Source organism: Polypterus senegalus, chromosome 4, assembly GCF_016835505.1.
Source record: "Polypterus senegalus isolate Bchr_013 chromosome 4, ASM1683550v1, whole genome shotgun sequence".
Classification (NCBI taxonomy): Eukaryota; Metazoa; Chordata; class Cladistia; order Polypteriformes; family Polypteridae; genus Polypterus; species Polypterus senegalus.
Genome location: NC_053157.1, coordinates 49,771,672 through 49,795,686, shown reverse-complemented (window position 1 = coordinate 49,795,686; position 24,015 = coordinate 49,771,672). Strand labels below are relative to the sequence as shown.

Here is a 24,015-nt window from a genome sequence, read left to right as displayed (position 1 = left end):
CGTTATAACAGGCCTCATTTATATAATTCTAGTAACTGTTTCTCATTAAATAAAACAACTTCACTTTGAATTGTTTCTTTTTATGGTACTTTAATATGTTGCTGTACTCTTTTATCTCTAGACTCAACCAGCACTCTCATAAACCAACATAGAGTGGTCTGTTTAAAAGTGGAGCCTTGATCAGTCATGCTCTCCACAGCTGTCTGGTCAATTCCAAGAGCATCTATCCTTGCGCTGCTCCATGGAGCTTCTCCTGACCGCTTTGCCACCTTGTCACTGTATTGGCTTCCCACTTATTTTGTTACCTTTTTTCTTCACTTAATTTCCTCAGTCTTTTTTCTTGTTGTCACTTTTTTCCCCTCGTTCTTGTTCACAGACCACCTTGTCCTTTGTGAATGTAGGTTTGCCAAACAAACCATGGAGCCCTTGTCAGGGATAGCTGCTTAAACTACTTGCAAGCTTGCTAAATGCAATTAGCCAATTCCTTCATCAAGAATCTTTTGGCCACATAGCTTTTCTCTCACATACCTACACTGACTGGGTCTACACTGCCTCGCTGTTACTTTATTAAAGCTCACATTATCTCAAATCTTTATCTTGCTTCACCAAAAGACCTTTGCTGTTCTTAAAAAGGAAAACAAAGTTTTCAGTATACCATCTAAGTGAAGCAGTATATTTTGAAATGCTTTGACCAATATACAGTGGTGTGAAAAACTATTTGCCCCCTTCCTGATTTCTTATTCTTTTGCATGTTTGTCACACAAAATGTTTCTGATCATCAAACACATTTAACCATTAGTCAAATATAACACAAGTAAACACAAAATGCAGTTTTAAATGATGGTTTTATTATTTAGGAAAAAAATCCAAACCTACATGGCCCTGTGTGAAAAAGTAATTGCCCCCTGAACCTAATAAGTGGTTGGGCCACCCTTAGCAGCAATAACTGCAATCAAGCGTTTGCGATAACTTGCAATGAGTCTTTTACAGCGCTCTGGAGGAATTTTGGCCCACTCATCTTTGCAGAATTGTTGTAATTCAGCTTTATTTGAGGGTTTTCTAGCATGAACCGCCTTTTTAAGGTCATGCCATAGCATCTCAATTGGATTCAGGTCAGGACTTTGACTAGGCCACTCCAAAGTCTTCATTTTGTTTTCCTTCAGCCATTCAGAGGTGGATTTGCTGGTGTGTTTTGGGTCATTGTCCTGTTGCAGCACCCAAGATCACTTCAGCTTGAGTTGACGAACAGATGGCCGGACATTCTCCTTCAAGATTTTTTGGTAGACAGTAGAATTCATGGTTCCATCTATCACAGTAAGCCTTCCAGGTCCTGAAGCAGCAAAACAACCCCAGACCATCACACTACCACCACCATATTTTATTGTTGGTATGATGTTCTTTTTCTGAAATGCTGTGTTCCTTTTACGCCAGATGTAACAGGACATTTGCCTTCCAAAAAGTTCAACTTTTGTCTCATCAGTCCACAAGGTATTTTCCCAAAAGTCTTGGCAATTATTGAGATGTTTCTTAGCAAAATTGAGACGAGCCCTAATGTTCTTTTTGCTTAACAGTGGTTTGCGTCTTGGAAATCTGCCATGCAGGCCGTTTTGCCCAGTCTCTTTCTTATGGTGGAGTCGTGAACACTGACCTTAATTGAGGCAAGTGAGGCCTGCAGTTCTTTAGATGTTGTCCTGGGGTCTTTTGTGACCTCTCGGATGAGTCGTCTCTGCGCTCTTGGGGTAATTTTGGTCGGCCTGCCACTCCTGGGAAGGTTCACCACTGTTCCATGTTTTTGCCATTTGTGGATAATGGCTCTCACTGTGGTTCGCTGGAGTCCTTTACTTCTGTTCTCATTTGTTCCTGAATTTCTTTGGATCTTGGCATGATGTCTAGCTTTTGAGGTGCTTTTGGTCTACTTCTCTGTTACAGGCAGCTCCTATTTAAGTGATTTCTTGATTGAAACAGGTGTGGCAGTAATCAGGCCTGGGGGTGGCTACGGAAATTGTACTCAGGTGTGATACACCACAGTTAGGTTATTTTTTAACAAGGGGGCAATTACTTTTTCACACAAGGCCATGTAGGTTTGTTTTTTTTTTTCTCCCTAAATAATAAAAACCATCATTTAAAAACTGCATTTTGTGTTTACGTGTGTTATATTTGACTAATGGTTAAATGTGTTTGATGATCAGAAACATTTTGTGTGACAAACATGCAAAAGAATAAGAAATCAGGAAGGGGGCAAATAGTTTTTCACACCACTGTAGATAAACACATAAAACCTTTAAATGTGAAAACAGAATCCACTACATCATGTCATTGCATCAATAAATTGGTAAAATATTCAAAAACGATACTGTATTCAATCCATATATAAAACACATTTTTTCTTTCAGAACAAGGGGCTATATAGCTTGCTGGTTATTGGGTTAGGCCTTCACTAACAGTTTAAACAGTGTGCATTTGGTTCTACTGTGTTTTTTTAGGTATAGTATTAGCTACATACTCTTGATAAACAAATGCCTAACTGCAGAAATATTAGCTAGAACAATCTGAAATTTAATGATGTAATTTCTTTGTACAGAATGTTACTATCTTGCATACATAATTGGCCTATGAACAATTAATCTACTGATTTATTTCTCCTTTCACTTAATCAAGAGCAGCTTATATAACAAAGAAGAGCATAGCGTATTGTTTTCTTTTTTTCTTACAGTATTTTATTTTGCTATTGCAAAAAAGTATTTAAACAAAATGCACATGCAATGACTAATTAGGCAAATTAAGGTAACACAATATGTGGTATTTAGGTATGGTTTATAAATGTTAGAAAGTGTGGTACTCATTTGCCTATAAAAACTTGTCATTAAATGCCATTAATGAAAAACATAGATATTCTCCTAATATTCTGCTATATTGAAAAATAAAATAGAAAAATAAACTGGAAACGCAAGCCCAATATACAATTTATTTTACTGCCATATTACCTGTTTTGCCCAAGTTACTAGGAAAATGTTCCATTTCACAGTTATTAAAAGCAAGTTTTGTAAAAGTGCTTTCATTCTGTTAAAGCAGGCTGTTCAACATGTTCACTAAGTATCTTATCTTGAAATCATGATTGTATGATGGTTTTTATTTTCAAATGAACAGTTTTTTAGTTGTAGTAATGTCAACCTGCCACCTACATGTGTTCATGTAACATTAAAAAAATGATCTTTAACAGATGCTCTAAAATTTGAAACACTGGACTTGTAGCTCCAGATTTCAGTTTAAGTTTAGTATGTATTAGGTTGTAAAATGTGAAGATGGCATTCTAGCAAGACTGTCAGTAAAGTTTGTCAGTTTATGATTCAGATATTTAATATTATCCACTTAACCTAATAAGTACTTAAGTTGCATTTCATGCATTTTATCTTCCACCTTTAAACAAGATTCTGTAGATCAGAAAAACAGGTTTATTATTTTGAGAAGTTTGTACAGGTTAAAAGAACCACTTTTCACAAAACACAGAAATCTATAGTAAGTTTTTCAACTGAAAAATGCACAAACTGTCCTGACGAGGACATTATTCTACAGTATATGTCAAAAGGGATGTAAATATTGGATGCAGAATCGATCTCTTTTTTTGTAGCGAGAAGACTGAGTGTTTAATGGATTCAGAACTCTTCACAGGATTCTTTTACATTTTGTGCAAAATAAGCAACTAGTGTTTTTGTCATTTTTTTGACTGTTGTATTTACTCTAGTTAAATTTTACACAATGCAAGTAACCATATGGCAAATATCCTTTCATCTGCCTAATTATTCTATTGCTGGTATCAAACATGAATGACAGTTTTCATAAAGAAGGTCACTATGTGATATTGAGCTTGTTATGTATTTCACTATTATGAAATATATATTTTGTTTACAAGTTCTTTTTATTTCAGTTGTCCAGTTATTGATGAAGGGGATTCCTTGAAATTTAATTCTCAGTTTGAGTCTGGAAATTTGCGCAAAGCAATTCAAATTAGAAAGTAAGCATGTTTTCTTGTAATAACTGCCTACTTACAGTGTTTTGAGTATTATTGTACAGACCTTTCTTGACTGTCTGTTTTTAATAAACTGCAAATTAAGTATTTTGTATTGCAATAGCATCAGTAAAGATAAAAATGTACTTTCCTGAAGTCTTTCATTTTGATTCAATTACTTTATCTATACTTTTTATGTATTTTTGCTGTCTATCCAGAACAAGTTAAAGTGGATTTCTCAAAAATATTTTATTTTTGGAAAGGATTTTGGCAATAGTTTTTACTGTAAAAATAATTTTTCAGTCATTAATTTTAAATTAAGTGACATAGGTACAAATACTAAGGTTGATTTTTTTTCTTCCTCCTGTAATGGTAATTTAAAAATTATGAAATACTAGTAGATATGTAAGTAAAAGTTAAGTAAATAGTCCCCACCTTTTCTAAAGGTTGTCTTTTTTTCCAAAAGAATCTCAACTGAATACAATTTTATAAAGACAAAGTATCCATCTAAATGCCAAGATGGTTAAGTAAATACATGAATAGTCTTTGAATAACAAATTGGCTGGAACAATTACCAATGTAAACATTCATGTGAAAGTGATATCTGTTTGTAATAAGCCAAGCATACAGAACCACAGTTTTGAGAAATTAGTTTTGCAAGCTTTTGTCTATGATAGTCTGAAGTAGAAACACACCTGGTAAATCTTTTTTCAGCATGACCTTTAGCAGGCACTTTGCTGGCCTTGGTCAGTGGTGATGAGTGAGTATGTACATTTGTTTTGTATTCTGTGAAACTAGTCAAGTTCAATAAGAAAGGTTCATTCTCAGTTGACCCCTTTTACTAACGTATGTTTGCTCTGCTACTTTTCATGTCAACTTTTTAAATATCTTTCTGAAAAAAGAAGCATTCCAAAATTTAAACTGCCGTATTTCAGGTGCATATATTTTAGCTACACCATCCAGCTTCAACATTTGCAGATGTCTGAGGATTACAGATTATGTATGCACTTTGCTAATATGAATGTCTTTACTCCAGGTTTGAATATGACCTCATACTGAACCCTGATATAAACAGCAACCATTACCACCAGTGGTTTTATTTTGAGGTTAGCCGGATGCGCAGTGGTATCAGCTATCGATTCAACATAATCAACTGTGAGAAGTCCAACAGCCAATTTAACTATGGTAGGATATGCTTATTTGTGTAAATTGTTACTAATGGCCTATACTTTAAACTTTCCTCAAAATAGTATGTTACATTTTTAATTGCTTGAAAAATGCAGTAAATCAAAAAGACACCTACAAAGACTCCATGTAAACATTATATATATATATATATATATATATATATATATATATATATATATAATTAGCCTAGGACTTTATCATTTTTTTTTTTGTCAAACGAAGCGAGAAAAAAAATAAAACTTGGGCATAGTTAATCTCCGCTAAAAACACCAGCTTGTTGATATATTAAAAAAAAAATGCATAATTAATCCCAATTTTAAAAATAAAATATGTTTTTGCCAATATATAACGTCTTTAATTGTAATTAAAATATTGCAATTCAAAGGTGTTTTTTTAATGTTACATATATAGACTGCTATTGTGCTCTCCACTAACTTTACAAATATTACTTTCACAGTTATTCTCTGTTTAATTGAAAGAGATTTTAGACAACTACAGATCACAATTTTAAATTAGCTAATGGGTACTAGAGGGACACGGATATTCTTCCTGTTTGTGCCTCATAAGTGACTGTAGCACTTTGGGGGTTTGGAAGACAGTATAAAAATCTGACAGCTGAATTAACTCTACTTAATCTTAAAGCTCCCTCTGCTGGAGATCTATGGAAAAATAGATACATTTCAGATACTTTTATGTAAGTCATTATTCTCACAAGTATACTGAAAAATCTACGTAACCTACACTAATCACCATGCAACACATCACAACTCTATTTTGTGCCATGTTTAGTGAGTATAACCACCTTACCATAAAACGTCTGTCTTCATTACCTGAAAAATCTCAGAATATTGCTTGCAACTTTTTCATAACCCAATCACTATTAATTTAAATGGAAAACAATTCCTTGACCTGAAAATGCCCACCCCCCCCCCGATTTTTTTGAAATTTCACAAAAATACATGTAATTGACAGAATTTAACAATAATCATAGTCATCAGGACAAACCCTAATAAGACATTAAATACTGTTTAATAAAACCTTTACCTCTGCTTTAGCACTTCTGATTTTACTTTCAAGGGGATGACTTTATGATCATTCATGGGGTTTTCCACATATTTCATGTCTTGTATTGAAGCCATGTTGTTCAGGATATTTGTGAACATACCTCGCTGCATCCTGCGGGTCAGTGCGATGACAATTTTTGAATGAGGCATCAAATTTGAGGATGACAGAGAAACAGGATTGTGTGTCATCTGCTGACTGCAGCAAGGTGTGCACTGAAAGATTGACAAGGAGATGAGGTGTTAGTACTAGTGCTGTACATTTGAAAATCATCCTAGATTCAATCTTCTTATATGTGGAAATTAAGCTTCATTGTGGTTTATAAAATGAAAAATGGTATTAAAGAATTTTCATAAAGCAGGTGTTCATAAAGCGGGGAAAGCCTGTAAAACCTATAACTTCCTATGTTACAAATGTGCTTTATAATGCAAAACTGTGCAGCACAGTATTATTTAGGAATTACAGGTATGTAAATATACTGAATTCTGTTAGTTGACCACATCACAGCTGTTAGAATGTTTTTATACATACAAAACAAAAACACATGGAATAAATTCCAAAGCAGTGTGATGGAGAGAAGATCTTTAGGGACTTTCAGGTCTCATCTTGATGCTGTTTTGGAGATTTTAGGGGAATAGGATTGGCAAGCTTGTTGAGCAGAGTCATGGAATTTAATTCAATAAATCACTTTTGATGCTTAGCAAGGATTACTATTTTTACTGTTAATCCCTTATTACAGCAGATCTGCTGGAGGACCGCAAACAATCCTGAATGTTCATCTTGGTAGTTCTAACTTGATAAATAAATTCCTCAGCTTATAAAGACATAGATAAGGAATATACGTCATGATAGCCAGAAAACAGTTAATCATCTTATAGACTGGAGAAAGTTACTATGAGAGTTAGAAAGTAATGGTAAACAACTTATCACATGATAGTATCTTTTCCATTTTATGATGTGCTTTATAGCAATCTGTTGTACAGAAACCAATATTTAAATATGGAAATACATAAGAAATTGAAGTAAAAAATGTATAGATGTGTGTATGTGTATTTGTGTGTGTGCGTGTGATAAATTTCCTTCACAACTAAATGGTCTAAACATTAAAAGAACTGTAGCAAGAGCAAAGTCTGAAGGTCCCATACAAAGCAGCTTTGATCATGTAGGCTTTTTGTATTGCATTATAGACAAAGTGTTACATATGGAAGAATACTTTAGACAATTTAAATAAATAAACCACAGAATTAAAAGTTGTAACTATGCATGTCTTGAGGAAAATCTGAGTGCAAGAAAAAGTGTGTGAAGTGGCTACTTTAATTCAAGAATCTCAGAATTCATCATCCTCTCCAGAGTGGATGTCTGAAGTGTCTGCTGTAAGTGTTGCAGTTGATAGTCTGAAACTAGTATGCCATAGAGCCTAACCTTTTATCTGACAGAAAATGACAGTTTTTGTGTCAAGGTGTATTTCATGCTGCTTACAGTGTCATTGATATAAGTAAATGATTAAAAAATAAGCAAAAAAGCATATAGTACTTTGTAAAACATATTTGGTTATTTATGCTAATTTTGTTATTTATTAATTGCCACATTTCAGGGTGTATTTTTTATTTTGCCCAGAATATTCCTTCATAGTTGCACACATCAAACGAGCAATGACATCAAAAATGGTAAAGAATATAAACCACTAACCACAATCAATTGACTGTGTCAGTTACAAAGACACAGAATAACTACACTTTAATTTACAGAAACTGAATTTAAATGTGGTCTTTCATACCTGGATTTGCTGTGACACTTGCTGTCTGTTTTGAAAATACATTTTTCACTAGAAGTGCTCCTTCACAGAGGGCAAACCTAATTAAATGCTGTTACCACGCAGTGTTCACACTAACATAGGATTACACTTAGCAATCACAGGACATCTGGTTGGTCAGATCTTTGATTTATATAAAATTGACATAAAAAGTAATAAGCAAATATTTTGCACCAGTGTACAGATGACAAAGCCCTGTATGGACAGTACAACATCTGCATAAGCTACAGGACTAAGAAATTAGTCATTTTAAAATGTGGTATGAATATTTTTGCCAGTAAATTGGGACTGATATATGGGACTGTCTTAAGAAGTACTGAATATCTATTCAGCCTAGTGTTCAGTGAGGTTATGTCTCTGATATGTTCTGGTATAGATTGTTTGCAGGTGGCAATATGATCAATTAGTATCCTTTCCTGGGTTGGTTCCCGCTTTGCATGTTATTTTAAGGGGAAAGTCAGCCAGGTCCCTGCAAGAATGTGATAGAACTATGCTGGATGGGCAGAGTAAATTGAAATAAAATCTGGAAATTGAGAACATCCTAGTTTTAGCTGCTTCTTTCACTAGACCCCACCTTCATTAATAATTATGTTTTCCTTATAGTAAAGTGAACATATACTGCTGGTAAAGGGGATTAGAATAAAGGCGTTGAAAGCAATAGTAATAATCATAAAATATTGATTAAATGACTTGCAAGGAGAATTCTAGATGTGCAAATTAATTTTGACTATCACATGAAAAACAAGTAAAAATGAAGGCTAATACCACAAAATAATGCATCTTAAGCAAGTGCAATGTGTCCCTCAGTTTTGAATCCAAACGTTTCGTAGTAATATTTTTAGTCATAACTTACTGTATTTCTGTTTTGGATAGGTATGCAAGTTCTGATGTACTCTGTCCAGGAGGCACAAAATGGTAGACCTCACTGGGTAAGGACTGGAACTGACATCTGTTACTACAAGTAAGTATACTAGAGGGAGACATGGTATCTTAAAGCTTCATGTAAATCTTTAGTCTTTGTGCTTTGGAATTTAATCCATTTAAAGCAGACAAGGTTGGCTGTAGCATTTTTGCGCTCACTAGAAAGCTGTAGAGCAGACATGATGTTTCTAGATAGTTTACTGTCAGTGTGGTGATTTCATATTATCTTCAATAGTGCCCCTACAGTAACTCAGGTATTTGGCACCACATGATGTATACTATGCAGTATACGTATATAAATCACACAAATGACCACTGCATTGTATGACAGGAATTTCACTAATTATTCATATTAATGCTAGTATAGAGTACTGCTAATCATTATAATAATAATAATAATATAAGTTCACAGTACACAGTACTAAATATTCAACCCCTATCTGATAAAGGCCCTTCAATTCATAATTCCCATAGTGCTCAGCATTTTTTACAATTACAGTAAGTGACTACAGGTTCTTACTAACTAAAAGTTAAACCTTTTATAGGTAAGTAATCACGCAATTCTTTCAGCTTATGTTGATCATGCCATCATTTTTTCTTCTGGCTTTTATTCAGTCAGCAGGGTAATTTAAAAATGACTAGCAGTATTTAATATGCTGTGCCTTTTTTGGGAAAAAATATATGTATATATATTTCTTATATTAATTTGCTTCAGCATACCTCTCTTAAGTAATATTACAGTCCTTCTCCAACTGAATGCTGTCCCATTATAGTATATTCGCCTACTCCAGAGAAATTTAACCACCCTCTTTTTTTATTCAGAATGTGGCATATGGACATTTTCTACTTACTGTTCTATCAAATTCTTGCAGTTTCATTATCTGATAATAATAATTTAATTAAGGCTTACTTATCTTGAACAAGCTGCTTCTTATTTTTATGTATGGATCATTGACTGTCATTTAGTTGAGTATAACAAAGAATGGCAGCCTGCACCATAAAGTAAAGCCAGGACTGTTCCTACCCATTTTATGTAAATAACAATTTTAAAATTCAGAGTATGTATGAGTAATATAAATAAAAATAAAAAGAGCCTACATTAACTACTTTGCACATTATTTAAGTGACTCCATACCAAACACCCATGTTGACATTATGTATGCTATGGAAACACTTGCTTTTACTCCCTTTAAAACTGATTGTTGGCAGGCATTTGTATTCTGATTATGAGTCAAAGCATTGTATGATTTTAAAAAATATATTTTTTTTTTCCTCCTTTTCTTAATCACTCTTAATGATCAAAAATTACACTAAATGAGAACCCACCCTGTTATTCACAGGCTACTAAGTATTAGTAATTATAAATGTTTAATAATTATAATAGATGCTGCATAATGATGTTGCAAACACATAGGCAGTTTTTTTTGTTTGCACAGAAGTAAGACTTTGATATTTCTATAAATGATTTCTGCATAAATGTGAATATTCACAAACTCTGTCTCTTAGTATTAAATCCTTGTTCTTTTAAAATGCTTTTCAGTGTCTTAAAATTATTTTAACTCTGATAAACACTACTGTGGATAATGATTTTAATAATAATTTATTATGTTCACTGTGCAAAATAGGAACCACTTTTCCCGAAGTTCTATTGCTGCTGGAGGTCAGAAGGGGAAGTCCTATTATACCATGTCTTTCACAGTAACATTTGGTCATAAGGATGACGTCTGTTACTTTGCTTATCATTATCCTTACACATACTCAACTTTGAAGGTAAGCAAGAAATTCTGCATGTACACATTGCCTCATATTTTTTTTTTTATTTATTTTGTCTTTAATTATTACATGAAATTCTTTCTTTAGGTTTTTTGGTCATTATTACTCTAGCTCTTAACTGGTACTTCATGTTCTTTATTCACAGATGCACCTTCAAAAACTGGAATCCTTGCGCACCCCTGAAATATACTGCCGCCAAGATGTGCTCTGTGATACATTGGGTGGAAACAGCTGTCCAGTCCTAACTATCACAGCAGTGCCAGACCCCAAACATTATGAAAATATCTTTCAATTTAGTGAGTGTCTTTGTTTCAGAATTAATTTGCTTATGGTAGTAAAGGAGGCTTTTCTTCTACTGACCAACTTTAAAATGTAGTCATACTTTCCTTTTACATTAAATCTCTGTTTTCATTAGTTTACTTTCCATAAATTATACCTCTTTATTTGTCATCTTCCTGGAAAAATTATCAATTAGCAGTGAGGTGTGGAAGCAGCATATTTAAAACCATAATAATCAAGTACCTTTGTCACAACTCTACACGTAATTTTTGATAAATCTGTACATAAAAATGTAAAAGGTGTTTGTTCACAGTAATTCTCAAAATAAAAAAGGGTGTGTGTTTCAAAATTTAACTAAGGTTATTAGTGCTGCTAAATGGAAATGTATATAAGAAAGATAAATAACCGTCAGTCATTTCCCCCCAGCTCTTGTTTTTTGGTTATTTGTCCTGAATGAGTCAATGTAGACCTGTGCATGAATGTGCTCTGTGTTGAGCCATCACCTCCAGCTAGGGTGAATTCCTTCCTTTAGCCTGATGTTGCTGGAACTGAGGGGGGGGGGATGCAGTAATTAATAAGTGAAAAATTAGTGACCAAGAATCTTTAAGTAGTATCAATGTTCTCTTCTTGTTTCTCATATTTCTTCATAGTTCTAAATAGGAGATAATATAACCTTTACACTCATTTTGCTCTAGATAGCTAAAGTGTTGATTTTATAATGTGTCATTATAGTAATTAGGCCTTCTCTTAAAGTAGTAATTTTCTAAAACCTATTAAAACACTATTTAATAGTAATCATTTTAATATAAATATAAGTAAGCAATTGTTTCTGAATGTATCATTTATATAGGAAGAGATGTATTGTTTACAAAATATGCCAACTGTCTGAAAACTTCTATGTTGTACACTCTTTAGTTTTGTGAAGTCTGAATAGTTATATGAGAGCTCTAACAATATCATTGCTTATAATGCTACAAAAATATTAAGGCCTGGTATAATATGAAGTAATTATAAATAAAAATATTTAATCTTACACTGTATCTAAATAAAAATACAAGGTGCTATATATGTGAGGGTCATTTACCACTTTTTAGGAGTTTTGCATTTTTTGTTTCCAGTAATAAAATCGTTAAGCATTTTGCACATTTATAGTCAAAGTAAAAAGTATGTGAACCCCTAGGAATTATCTATATTTATGTCTAATTCCCATATAAAACACGGTCATATCTTCATATCAGTCACAATAATGAACAAACACAGTATCCTATAACTAATGATACAGAGATTTTCAGAGAATGTTTGACCATATTAAATAAATCGTTCAAACTGCAAAACTGAATGTTGGAAAAAGTAAGTGAACCCTAAGCTAACGACTTTTTAAAAAGCTCATTGCAGTCAGAATTTAGCACACCTACAGCACTTTTAATGAAACAAGTTCAGACGTGTGGCCTAGAATTACATTGATTGATAAAAAACATTATGAAGTTTAAGTTTGAGCTTTGGACAAGAAGCATAACCAGATGGGAATCATGCCTCGCACAAAAGAGCTGTCTGAAGAGCTGCGATCAAGAATTGTTAATCTACATAAAATTGGAAAGGGTTACAAAGTCATCTCAAAGATTTTAGATAGTCATCAGTCTACTGTTAGGCAAGCTGTCTGTAAATGGAGATAAATTGATATTGTGGCTACTGTGCCTAGAAGGAGCACCCTGCCAAGATGACCCCAAGAGCGCAATGAGATACAGAAGAACCCTAGAGTGACAGCAAAGGACTTGAAGAAGTCATTAGAACTGGCTAACATCTCTGTTCATTAGTCAACTATACGCAAAACATTGAACAAGAAAGGAGTCCATGACAGGACACCAAGAAGGAACCCGCTGCTATCAAAAAAAGAACATTGCTGAACACCTGAAGTTTGCGAAAGACCACTTGGACACTCCACAACGGTACTGGGAAAATGTTTTGTGGAGTGATGAAACCAAAATTGAACTATTTGGGATGAACAAGCAGAACTTAATTTGGCGTAAAAAGGGCACTGCATATCAACATCAAAACATCATCCCTACAGTAAAGTATGTTGGAGGGAACATCATGATTTGGGCCTGCTTTGCTGCATCAGGGTCTGGACAGCTTGCCATCATTGAGGGAAAATTAATTCACAAGTTTATCAACAAATTCTCCAGGATAATTTGAGGGTGTCTGTCCGTCAACTTAAGCTCAGAAGAGGCTGGGTGATGAAACAGGACAGTGACATCGCAGCAAATCCACAGCACAATGGCTTCACAAGAGCAAACTCTGTCTTTTGGAGTGGCCAAGTCAGAGCCCAGATCTCAATCCTATTGAGATGCTGTGGAATGCCATACACAGAAGATAACCAAAGAATATGGAAGAGTTAAGGCAGTTCTGCAGGGAAGAATGGGCTGAAGTTCCCCCCACACAATGTGCAGGTCTGATCTGCAGTTACAGGAAACGCCTGTGTCATTGCTGCCAAAGGATTGTCAACCAGTTATTAAATCCAAAGGTTCAGTTACTTTTTCTACTAGCACTGTGAATGTTGAATGAGTTTGTAAAATAAAGACATGAAAGAGTAGAATTTTTTTGTGTGTCATTGGCTTAAGCTCATTGTATACTGTATATCAGTACTTACGACTTAGATGAAGATCAGATCACTTTTTATGACCAATTCATGCAGTAAACCAGATAATTCCAAAGAGTTCACATACTTTTTACTTTGACTGTATGTACTTGATCTTATGCACAATTTTTTGCCTAATGTTAGTGTTCCCTTCTGAATTCTTTCTATGTCAAATTATAATCCAAGGCATTTTATCTCGTTACTGAGATAATCATAACATATCCTGTAGTTACAGTGCATAGCATTGTTTTAAGGAAGTTTTTTTGGATATCGGCCAGCCTGAACTAAATTCTATAACCATGCAAAGCTGCTAACGTTTACTGCTATAGTCTGGGAAACTTAGTAATGTCATTTATTATCTATAAACTAATCTAAATCAAATAAATTTTATACAGTTGCGTTTTAGATTAGACTTTTGTGTAATAATTTGACTGCATGTATTCTTTAAATTAACATTAGTATATTTTAAACTTTTTCTGTGAGAGCTTTGACAATTTTTAATCTTGCATAAGGCAAACTGAGAAGCACTTGAACATCAAAATGTTTTTGTTGCCAACATGGAACATTGTTTTTGACTTTACCTACACAGTATACTACCATACAACTGTAACTGTAACAACATGTAAATATGTATTAATTATTTTCTGTGTTTTGTTCCAAGCAGTATTATGTTTACATTATTTAAAAATGAATCATTGAACTTCCAAAATATCCTAGAGACTAAATTAAACAGGTTGAGTTTTGATTGAATATTACATATGAACATTTTTAAAAAATTATATTCTTTAGGGAGGCTAAATGGTAGTGGTGCTGCCTCCCAAAAAGTAAACCAGGGTTCTTGTCCTGGGTGCTCCTTGCATGGAGTTTGTATGTTCTGTCAGTGTATACTTGGATTTTTCATTCTATGATGTACTGGTTCCCAGTCCAGTTTGTGTTCCTGCCTTGTGGTCGATGGTTGCTGGGATAGCCTCCAGCAGCCCTGCAACCCTCACCTGTGTAAGTGAATTAATAGATAAGGATGGATGGATAAATGGATAATATTCTTTATGGCAGATTTAATTTTAATTTAGCAATATCCACAAAGTTATTAATGACTTGGAATTCTCAGAGTACCAGAGGATATCCTAATTAGCATCATTTATAGTTATGTATTTAAATATATTTTTAAATCATTTAGAACTCTTTAAATGATAATTTGGGTTATAGTTTGACCCTTTCGAAACCTCAGTAAAAAGTATGTTAAAAAAAAAAACAAATAAAAACATGAAATTTATTAATAACATAATTGAAATTAAATTGCTTTTGTCCATGTTATTAATGTTCCAAATATGCATAACTCCTAGTCAGAATAATATTAATTTGCGATAATGTCTCTCTTTTAAGTAATCTGTATCCTTGTGTAATATAAATAATGTATGTATGTTTGTTTGTATTAGGAAATCGTCCCTATATTTTTCTCAGTGCCCGAGTACATCCTGGTGAGACAAATTCGAGCTGGGTAATGAAAGGAACTCTGGAGTTCTTAATGAGCAACAACTCGGTGGCTCAGAGTCTACGAGAAGCATATATTTTTAAGATTGTTCCCATGCTGAACCCAGATGGCGTTATCAATGGAAAGTGAGTTTCTGTGTAGGCACTGTATTTATTATGTGTTAAAGAGAAGCCAGAAATACAATAAATTGTATACATTATGAACTCATGAAATTGATATAGTTTTTGTTTCTTTTTATGCAAGATTTTATTTAATTACCTATTTTATTAGTCTTGACAAAAATAATTGACAAATGAGTAAACACTGATTTTACAATAATAATTAAAAAGCTTAAACTTTGCATGCCTTGTGAACTGAGACATTTCATAGATCTAGTAGCTATGCACAAAATATACAAGCCAGAATGGATGCTAAGATTTTGGCAGTGTAATATCATCATGTTTTGTTATAAAACACTAATGGTTCCCAATACATTAGGTATGAAAGCGATCAGTATTATTATTACTTTTTATACAATATGTTTGTTAAAGGAAAGCTGATTTGCAGAATTTTTTACCTGAAGAAATTTGCCATTATTGATTTTACAAAAATGGAGTGAAAGGAAATGTTCTGATAATGTGAAATTTTGAAAGCTAAAAGGTAGCTTAGTGTCACATAATACCTACGCTTTGTTTAGCCTTTTTCCAATATTTTCATCCAATAAAAGATTCACAGTACAAAAGGAACTAAATGGATAAAAGAGGGTAAGATGTAACATTTGTTTTATTGATAAGCCCGGATGATATTATCTTATAAATGAAAGTCATTTTTATGTACTCTATGTGAATTAAACATGTAGAGAGAAAATAAAACTGGTCTTAGCATTAAACCCTTAAAATTCTTGTATGATTGTGAACAGAAACAAGATAGTACTGTCTTTAGATTTCTATATGTGTTGAAAATTGTTTGATAAGCATAATATAAAATACTTAAGAACCATTCCTGATAGTCAAACTAAATTGTAAAATGTGCAGTAAATTCTTTGGTTAATAATATCAAAATCAGTTTTGCCTAAAACCATAATAATCTGCATATAATTAAATTAAGATATTGTATAAAATAGGGTTTAAAGCTATTTCCATGATGTGCCCACGAGGAAAGTCACTTCCCATAAATATTTTTTTTTCTTCCATATCACATGTTAAATTTACTATTTCTTTGCAAATTTTGAGAATATTTAAATATTATTGGTTCAGTAAGGACTTATTCTATAACCTTGTTTATTGATAAAGAAATTAATTCAGATTCATAAATTTGTTAGGTTGGGTGTTTTAATATATTTGTAATATACTGTACTTATTTGATGTTGTAGTCGCAGTAGGCATACATTTACTACTTAGGTTTCTTAGCCTATGCAGAATGCTAACCTCAAATTAAATGTTAATAAGATATAGATTATCCTAGTTTTCAAAAATACTAGGTTGAGTCAGAAGAGATGCAAGTGCATTATAAGCCAAAAATAGGTGTTATATTCTATTTCATTTACTTATTGAATTTTCCAGTTGTGATTTATTTAAGAATGGCTTAAATTTTCAAGTTTCTTTTTGTGATTGTAATGTAACCAAAAATTATTAAAATGTGTTTGTTAAATATGTATGTAGTGTTGATAGTATGATAATTAAATGCCAGAAATGTTTTTTTTTTTTTTTACATTTTAAAGGCTTATATTTATAACAGTGTGCCTTATAATTTTCTGTTTGTAAAGTTTAATCAAAATATACTTTCCTCCTTGTAATCAAGTACAATAACATCCATAAATTCTAAATAAAAATAACTACAGGCTTTGTTTGTACAGTCCACAACACTGACTTAAAACAACATTAAAGATCATTTACTTAAAATTTTTTTAAATATAAACTTACAGATGTTTTTAAGGCTAAGTTATTGTAAATAAAGCTGAGTTGAAAATAATATAGGGAACAAAAATATTTTATCTAAAAGAAACAAGTACATAAATCCTTAATGTTAAGTAGTTTGCGTGTATTTACGACATCGCCCTAAGTGTGCCCTTTGAGTCTTTAAAGTAGGTTCTCAGGAAAAATGTAATATTTGACCTTCGGTGCACAACTCTGCAGTACAGTCTGCAGTCTTGAATTAATCAAGTAAAAGTCAACCTCAGCATTAATTTGACCTTTTAACTCCAGTATCCTCCAGACCAATTCATTAAAATGCCACAGTCCAATGGGAAATCATATTCTTAAAATAGTCATAGAATATGACAAAAATCTTCACAAATCTGATAGATCATTTTATTAAGTTTAGATTCCTCAAAGCATCATAATATAAAGTATCAGTTACATTTTTTTCTCTTGTTTTTCTCATTTGCTTTTGTTTTAAACTGAGAAAAAATAGTTTTAATTATAAAATTTACATATACTTTATCATACTAACGTGTTTTAATGATTGGATTTCAGGTCACAGCCAAGTAAGAAAACATTCTTTTGTCTGATTAAATTTTAGTCTGTTTTAAATTAGAAAATCATTATTACAGTTCATCTAGAATTTTATTTCACATAATGTGTGTAAAGTTAAGATAAAGTGTATAAGATAAAATATTTTATAGCCCCATTCTAAAGTATCTTTTTATATAATGTTGCATTTTGATTTATCTGAATAGCCATAGATGCTCCTTAAGTGGCGAAGATCTGAACAGGCAATGGCAAAACCCAAATCCTGACCTTCACCCTACAATTTATCACACAAAAAGTCTCTTGCAGTACTTAGCAGCAATTAGGAGGACACCTCTGGTAAGAATTTCATTGAAGTCTATGTTAGAATAAAAGTGGTTATAAGGATTGAATTTCCTGCTGAAGCAATAGTGTTAGTATCATACATTGTTACTGAAATCTATATTATGATACTTTCAGCATGTTTTAAATCTGAGGCATCATGCAGATATGGAGCATGCTTCACAGCATGGTTGTTTTTATTGTTTGGTTTCCTATTGTCATAACAAGTGAAACAGAGAAAAATTGCTGATTCTTCTAGAGCAGAAGACAGTTAGTTGTTGACATTATCATTTGAGCAAGATCAAATATTACCTTTTAATAATGAAGCAGATTTTTAGATGCTCCCTGAGGTTCATTTGGTAATTTTGTTGCCTGGTAACTAAAACTGGTCTAAAAACCATTGCCATGACACATTTATTGGCACTCTTTAAACAAGTCAAATAAGTTTGATTGGACAAATTAAATTTTCAGTGTTCAAATAGCATGAATTAACAAATTTATGAAGGTTTTACTTCTTAAAAATGGTCACTATCACTTCGTGTTCTTTATTGACAATACCCGAGGCAAGAAAACTGTCCAAACAAATCAGTAAAACTATTATTCACAAATACTGTATACAAATGCAAAAGGATACAAGGTCCTCTCCAGAGACCTAAGTATTCCTGCTCCCACAGTTCGTCAAGGTATTAAAAAGATTGGTGTTCATGGAACTTTTACCAACTTCCCTGGTGAAAAGAGGAAATTTAATAAAGTCTTTGAAGGTTGGTGTAAACTGTTGTAAAGACATCAAATAAAATATCAAGAAAGCTTACCTGGAGTTGTCTAGGAGTGATGGTTTCATCCTATACTCTCTGCCTCACACTACATGGAAAGGAGCTTTTTGGCAAATTTGATTGTGGACCCCACTGCTCAAATATAAAAAGGTATAACTGATGTTTGACTAAAAAGGCATAACTGATGTTTGACTAAACCTACCTAAAAATACATAATCATTCTTGGAAGATATTCTATGGAATGATCAAACCACAGTTATCATCTTTTGCAATGAAGACCAGCAAAGCTTATAAAGAAAGTACACCCTGCCTACAGCTGAATATGGTGGAGGTTTCATAATGTTTTGGGCTGATTTGCTTCCTATGGTGCTGGAAGTTTTGAACATATTAAAGGAATTATGAAATCGGAAGATTAACAAGCTTTTTAGAATGGAATATGGTATTCTTTCAGAAATCTAGGTATGGTTTAAAGATCAGTTCTACTGCAGAACTAACCCAAAGCATAGTTCAAAATGTACAAAAAATGTTAAAAATAAAAAAAATCTCTTGGGATAGGTGCAGGTAACTGTAGTGCGGATCCTAGGTGTAGCTTGTCTAATCTGTTAAGGAGGGTGTCTTCTTCAAAATAAGTATTATGGTCTTAATACCTAACAAGATAGATTGTTTTAAAAAGAATGTTGTCACCTCAAATTCCTTCTGCTAACTCAGTAAATGACCCTCAGAGTCACATGACTTTTTGAACTTTAGAAATATGGAATCAGTTTGTGTAATTTAATTTAGTTTGTGATATTTCATGGCTCAGCTATTCAGCTTGATTGTTCTTTCCAAATATCATTCTGTTAATAGCTATAGAGAGGTGTACAATATTGATATGTTATCCATAGCAGCTGTATATTTTTAATCTTGTACTAGTATTCATGTCCATTTTTTATAGGTGTTTTGTGATTACCATGGGCATTCCCGGAAAAAGAATGTATTCATGTATGGATGTAGTATTAAAGAAACAGTATGGCAGACCAATGTAAATGCTACCTCTTGTGATTTCCAAGAAGACCTTGGCTATAGAGTAAGAAACTTATTTTACTACTGTGTATCAATAGTATATTAATGTGTTATGTTGTTTCTGTGTAATTTTTAAATCCAAATTTAACTAGAAATAATACCATGAATGTAGTTTGGTAATTGTAAATGTTCCCAGAGAGTTTAAACACAAATGTAAACTAGTTTATCACTTAGTATTATATGGCATGTATGCTTTGGTAGACTATTTATTCTGCTTGACTGTAAAAAATAATTTTGATACTGATATACTCATCGTAGCTTGTCTATTTTGAAAATGCTCAAATATAACAGTTTAGTAATAAAATATATATATATATATATATATATATATATATACATACACAGTGGGATGCAAAAGTTTGGGCAACCTTGTTAATAGTCATTATTTTCCTGTATAAATCGTTGGTTGTTACGATAAAAAATGTCAGTTAAATATATCATATAGGAGACACACACAGTGATATTTGAGAAGTGAAATGGAATTTATTGGATTTACAGAAAGTGTGCAATAATTGTTCAAACAAAATCAGGCAGGTGCATAAATTTGGGCACCGTTGTCATTTTATTGATTCCAAAACTTTTAGAACTAATTATTGGAACTCAAATTGGCTTGGTAACCTCAGTGACCCCTGACCTACATACACAGGTGAATCCTATAATGAGAAAGAGTATTTAAGGGGGTCAATTGTAAGTTTCCCTCCTCCTTTAATTTTCTCTGAAGAGTAGCAACATGGGGTCACAAAACAACTCTCAAATGACCTGAAGACAAAGATTGTTCACCATCATGGTTTAGGAGAAGGATACAGAAAGCTGTCCCAGAGATTTAAGCTGTCTGTTTCCACAGTTAGGAACATATTGAGGAAATGGAAGACCACAGGCTCAGTTCAAGTTAAAGCTCGAAGTGGCAGACCAAGAAAGATTTCGGATAGCCAGAAGTGACGAATGGTGAGAACAGTCAGAGTCAACCCACAGACCAGCACCAAAGACCTACAACATCATCTTGCAGCAGATGGAGTCACTGTGCATCGCTCAACCATTCGCGACTTTACACAAGGAGATGCTGTATGTGAGAGTGATGCAGAGGAAGCCTTTTCTCCCCCACAGCACAAACAGAGCCGCTTGAGGTATGCTCAAGCACATTTGGACAAGCCAGCTTCATTTTGGAATAAGGTGCTGTGGACTGATGAAATTAAAATTGAGTTATTTGGGCATAAAAAGGGGTGTTATGCATGGAGGAAAAAGAACACAGCATTCCAAGAAAAGCACTTGCTACCTACAGTAAAATATGGTGGTGGTTCCATCATGCTGTGTGGCCAATGCAGGGACTGGGAATCTTGTCAAAGTTGAGGGACGCATGGATTCCACTGGATTCTGGAGACCAATGACCAGGAATCAGTGACAAAGCTGAAGCTGCGCCGGGGCTGGATCTTTCAACAAGGCAACGACCAAACACTGCTCAAAATCCACTAAGGCATTCATGCAGAGGAACAAGTACAACGTTCTGAATGGCCATCTCAGTCCCCAGACCTGAATATAATTGAAAATCTGTGGTGTGAGTTAAAGAGAGCTGTCCATGTTCGGAAACCATCAAACCTGAATGAACTAGAGATGTTTTGTAAAGAGGAATGGTCCAAAATACCTTCAACCAAAATCCAGACTCTCATTGGAACCTACAGGAAGCGTTTAGAGGCTGTAATTTCTGCAAATGGCGGATCTACTAAATATTGATTTCATTTCTTTTTTGTGGTGCCCAAATTTATGCACCTGCCTGATTTTGTTTGAACAATTATTGCACACTTTCTGTAAATCCAATAAACTTCATTTCACTTCTCAAATATCACTGTGTGTGTATCCTATATGATATATTTAACTGACATTTTTTTATATTATATATTATAATTTTTATATTATATAATATAAACTGGATAGACCAAATGGTCACCTCGTTTGTCAAACTTCATATGTTCCCAAACATCATTGACTGCTAAAACCTATATATATAGATATGAAGTTTCACAAACGAGGTGACCATTTGGTCTATCCGGTTTAGTCAAGATAGAGGGAACATTGGATAAACACTTTGGAACTGGTGGATGAGAATGGTTCCCTTTTTTAAAATGCAGGAATACACTCCTTAGCTTCCTCCTGTCACTATAATGTACATAAAGTTAAATCTGCTTAGAGCAGATCTAGGAATCTACTGTACACACATTTTCATTTTTTGTGTTTTTTGCTGATAACCTAACAGGATATAGCCAATGATTATAAGGGGCACTTGCCTTTCTGTTCATGCTTCAGAAGAAAAAAAGCTGAATCTTTATGGCTTGTGAAAATTGAAATCAAAACCATTTATTTTATGTTAATATTATGCAAACTCTGGCTTTACTTTCTGTAAGTTGATAATGCTGTAATACAAAAAAGTTGAAAATACGTTTGACAAGGTATGCTTTTTTTCCCCCCCATGTGCCCGTTCTATTATTAGGCACTTCCCAAGATTTTGAGTCAAATAGCCCCTGCATTCTGCATGAGTAGTTGCAGTTTTGTAGTTGAGAAGTCCAAAGAGTCCACTGCACGTGTTGTGGTCTGGCGTGAGATTGGTGTGCAGAAGAGTTATACTATGGAGAGCACATTATGCGGTTGTGATCAAGGGAAATATAAGGTATGTATCAATATTGATGATATGATAAATGATTTCTTCCTAATTAGGGTTCCAAGGTATGTTTTGATTTTTGTTTTCTTAGATCTTAATTAATTAATCTTATTCTATCTCTGTGCAAAATGTACAGAATGTGCTTTGTTTATTGTTTTATTTGCATGGTTCTTGGTTACGTTTTGGGTAGGTAAGCATAAATACCTGTATATTAGAGATGACTTGACACTTTGCCATTTACATGGCATTAGGAGAAGGTTGTCCGCTGTATCTGCATGATTCAACTGTTATTTTTTCACACAGCAGAACCACCAGGGCTGATGATGCACCAAACCTTTTATATTTCTCACCAAGCAGTGGCATGAATATCACTTTAATGTTTGTAGCCTTAAATCAACAGTACAACTTGTATATAATGTAAAGTGAAACATGTTCGTCTTGCTCACATTTTCTCTACAGGTTCTGACCGTGGTTTCTTTATATCTAAGATTAAGGTGAAACAGAAAAACTGTATGTTAAAGTTATCTGTTGCAGTGTTTTTGAAACCATGTAACTTAATAAAAGACTAGTCATCCATAGTAAAGACTAATGTTTTTTAGTCCACCAGTTATTTATTTTTTTTTTTAGCTTAAGCCTATTTTATTAAAGTGTTTGCTAAAATACTGTTGACGGGATTGGAAGACCCCACAGAAGGAATTGCAAGTTAATTATTCAGGTGTTTTTTTATGATACTAAGATTTTTGCTTTTGTTTCCTGCTATAAAATCTCAAAAGCCTTCTAGGAAATGCATCACAAAACTCTGTATAAATGATATTGAGCTATTGTGAACATATTCATTTTTCTGTGATGGCCTTACACAGAATTTGGCATTGTATTGGGGATCAAGCAATGTAGCAGAACTTGCAGAACATAATGGAAGCATTTATTTTTTTTAATGCTTTCTGCTGCCCACTGTATTCTACATATACAATACTACTACTACTGCTACTTGTGCTTTTTAGTCATGTAAACCCACTATCTCTAAATCCAGCTATCAAAAGAAAGAAAGTGTTATAAATGTTGACCCTCCCCCTTTGAATGTTTCAAAAGCATAATAAAAGCTAGCAAAATTGTGTTTATAGTACATGCCTTTTGCTAATAATGTCAGAATTGTGTAGCTAATTTATTCTTTTTTATTTCACTTTTTGATAGTGTATTATTCTTTTTTTTTATGATTTAAGTAATAGAAAGTTTCGATGAGAGCATGTTTAGTTCATAATTTTATTATTTGCTTCATTATTGCAAATTAATTCTTTGAACTAAATATGGATAACTTACATAAGCATTTTTAGAAATTTTTTTCTGTATGATTCTCAAATAGGCCACCCTAATGTCCTTACTGTAAACATGTTACTATTGATATGATATTGCTACTTTTGTGTATTTAAAGCCTACACCAGAGGTTAGCAATCTATGTTTTGCTGATGAAGCAAATGTTTCTGATATTGTCCACTGTGGAAGATACATATTTGGATAAAGTGCAGAATCAAAATTACTGAGCAGATATTGCATCAGTAGTCTATAAGCCAGAGGTAAACCAATGTAAAAATGGTG

At 33.3% G+C, this 24,015-nt stretch overlaps 1 protein-coding gene across 5 annotated transcripts in view; it reads left to right on the top strand.

The window, feature by feature from the left end:
• agtpbp1 (ATP/GTP binding carboxypeptidase 1) overlaps positions 1-24,015 on the top strand; it is a 287,469-nt gene that overhangs the window by 202,487 nt on the left and 60,967 nt on the right. For all 5 annotated transcript variants that reach the window (XR_005633318.1, XR_005633317.1, XM_039750596.1 and 2 more), the window contains exons 16-24: positions 3,926-4,012; positions 5,043-5,191; positions 8,943-9,030; positions 10,616-10,760; positions 10,909-11,059; positions 15,114-15,294; positions 17,826-17,955; positions 19,645-19,776; positions 22,255-22,431. Coding sequence is in view for 3 of the 5 variants with exons in the window: in XM_039750596.1 (XP_039606530.1) it covers positions 3,926-4,012; positions 5,043-5,191; positions 8,943-9,030; positions 10,616-10,760; positions 10,909-11,059; positions 15,114-15,294; positions 17,826-17,955; positions 19,645-19,776; positions 22,255-22,431 (1,240 nt within the window). In the remaining 2 variants the exon portion in view is untranslated. The remainder of the gene's footprint in view (positions 1-3,925; positions 4,013-5,042; positions 5,192-8,942; positions 9,031-10,615; positions 10,761-10,908; positions 11,060-15,113; positions 15,295-17,825; positions 17,956-19,644; positions 19,777-22,254; positions 22,432-24,015) is intronic.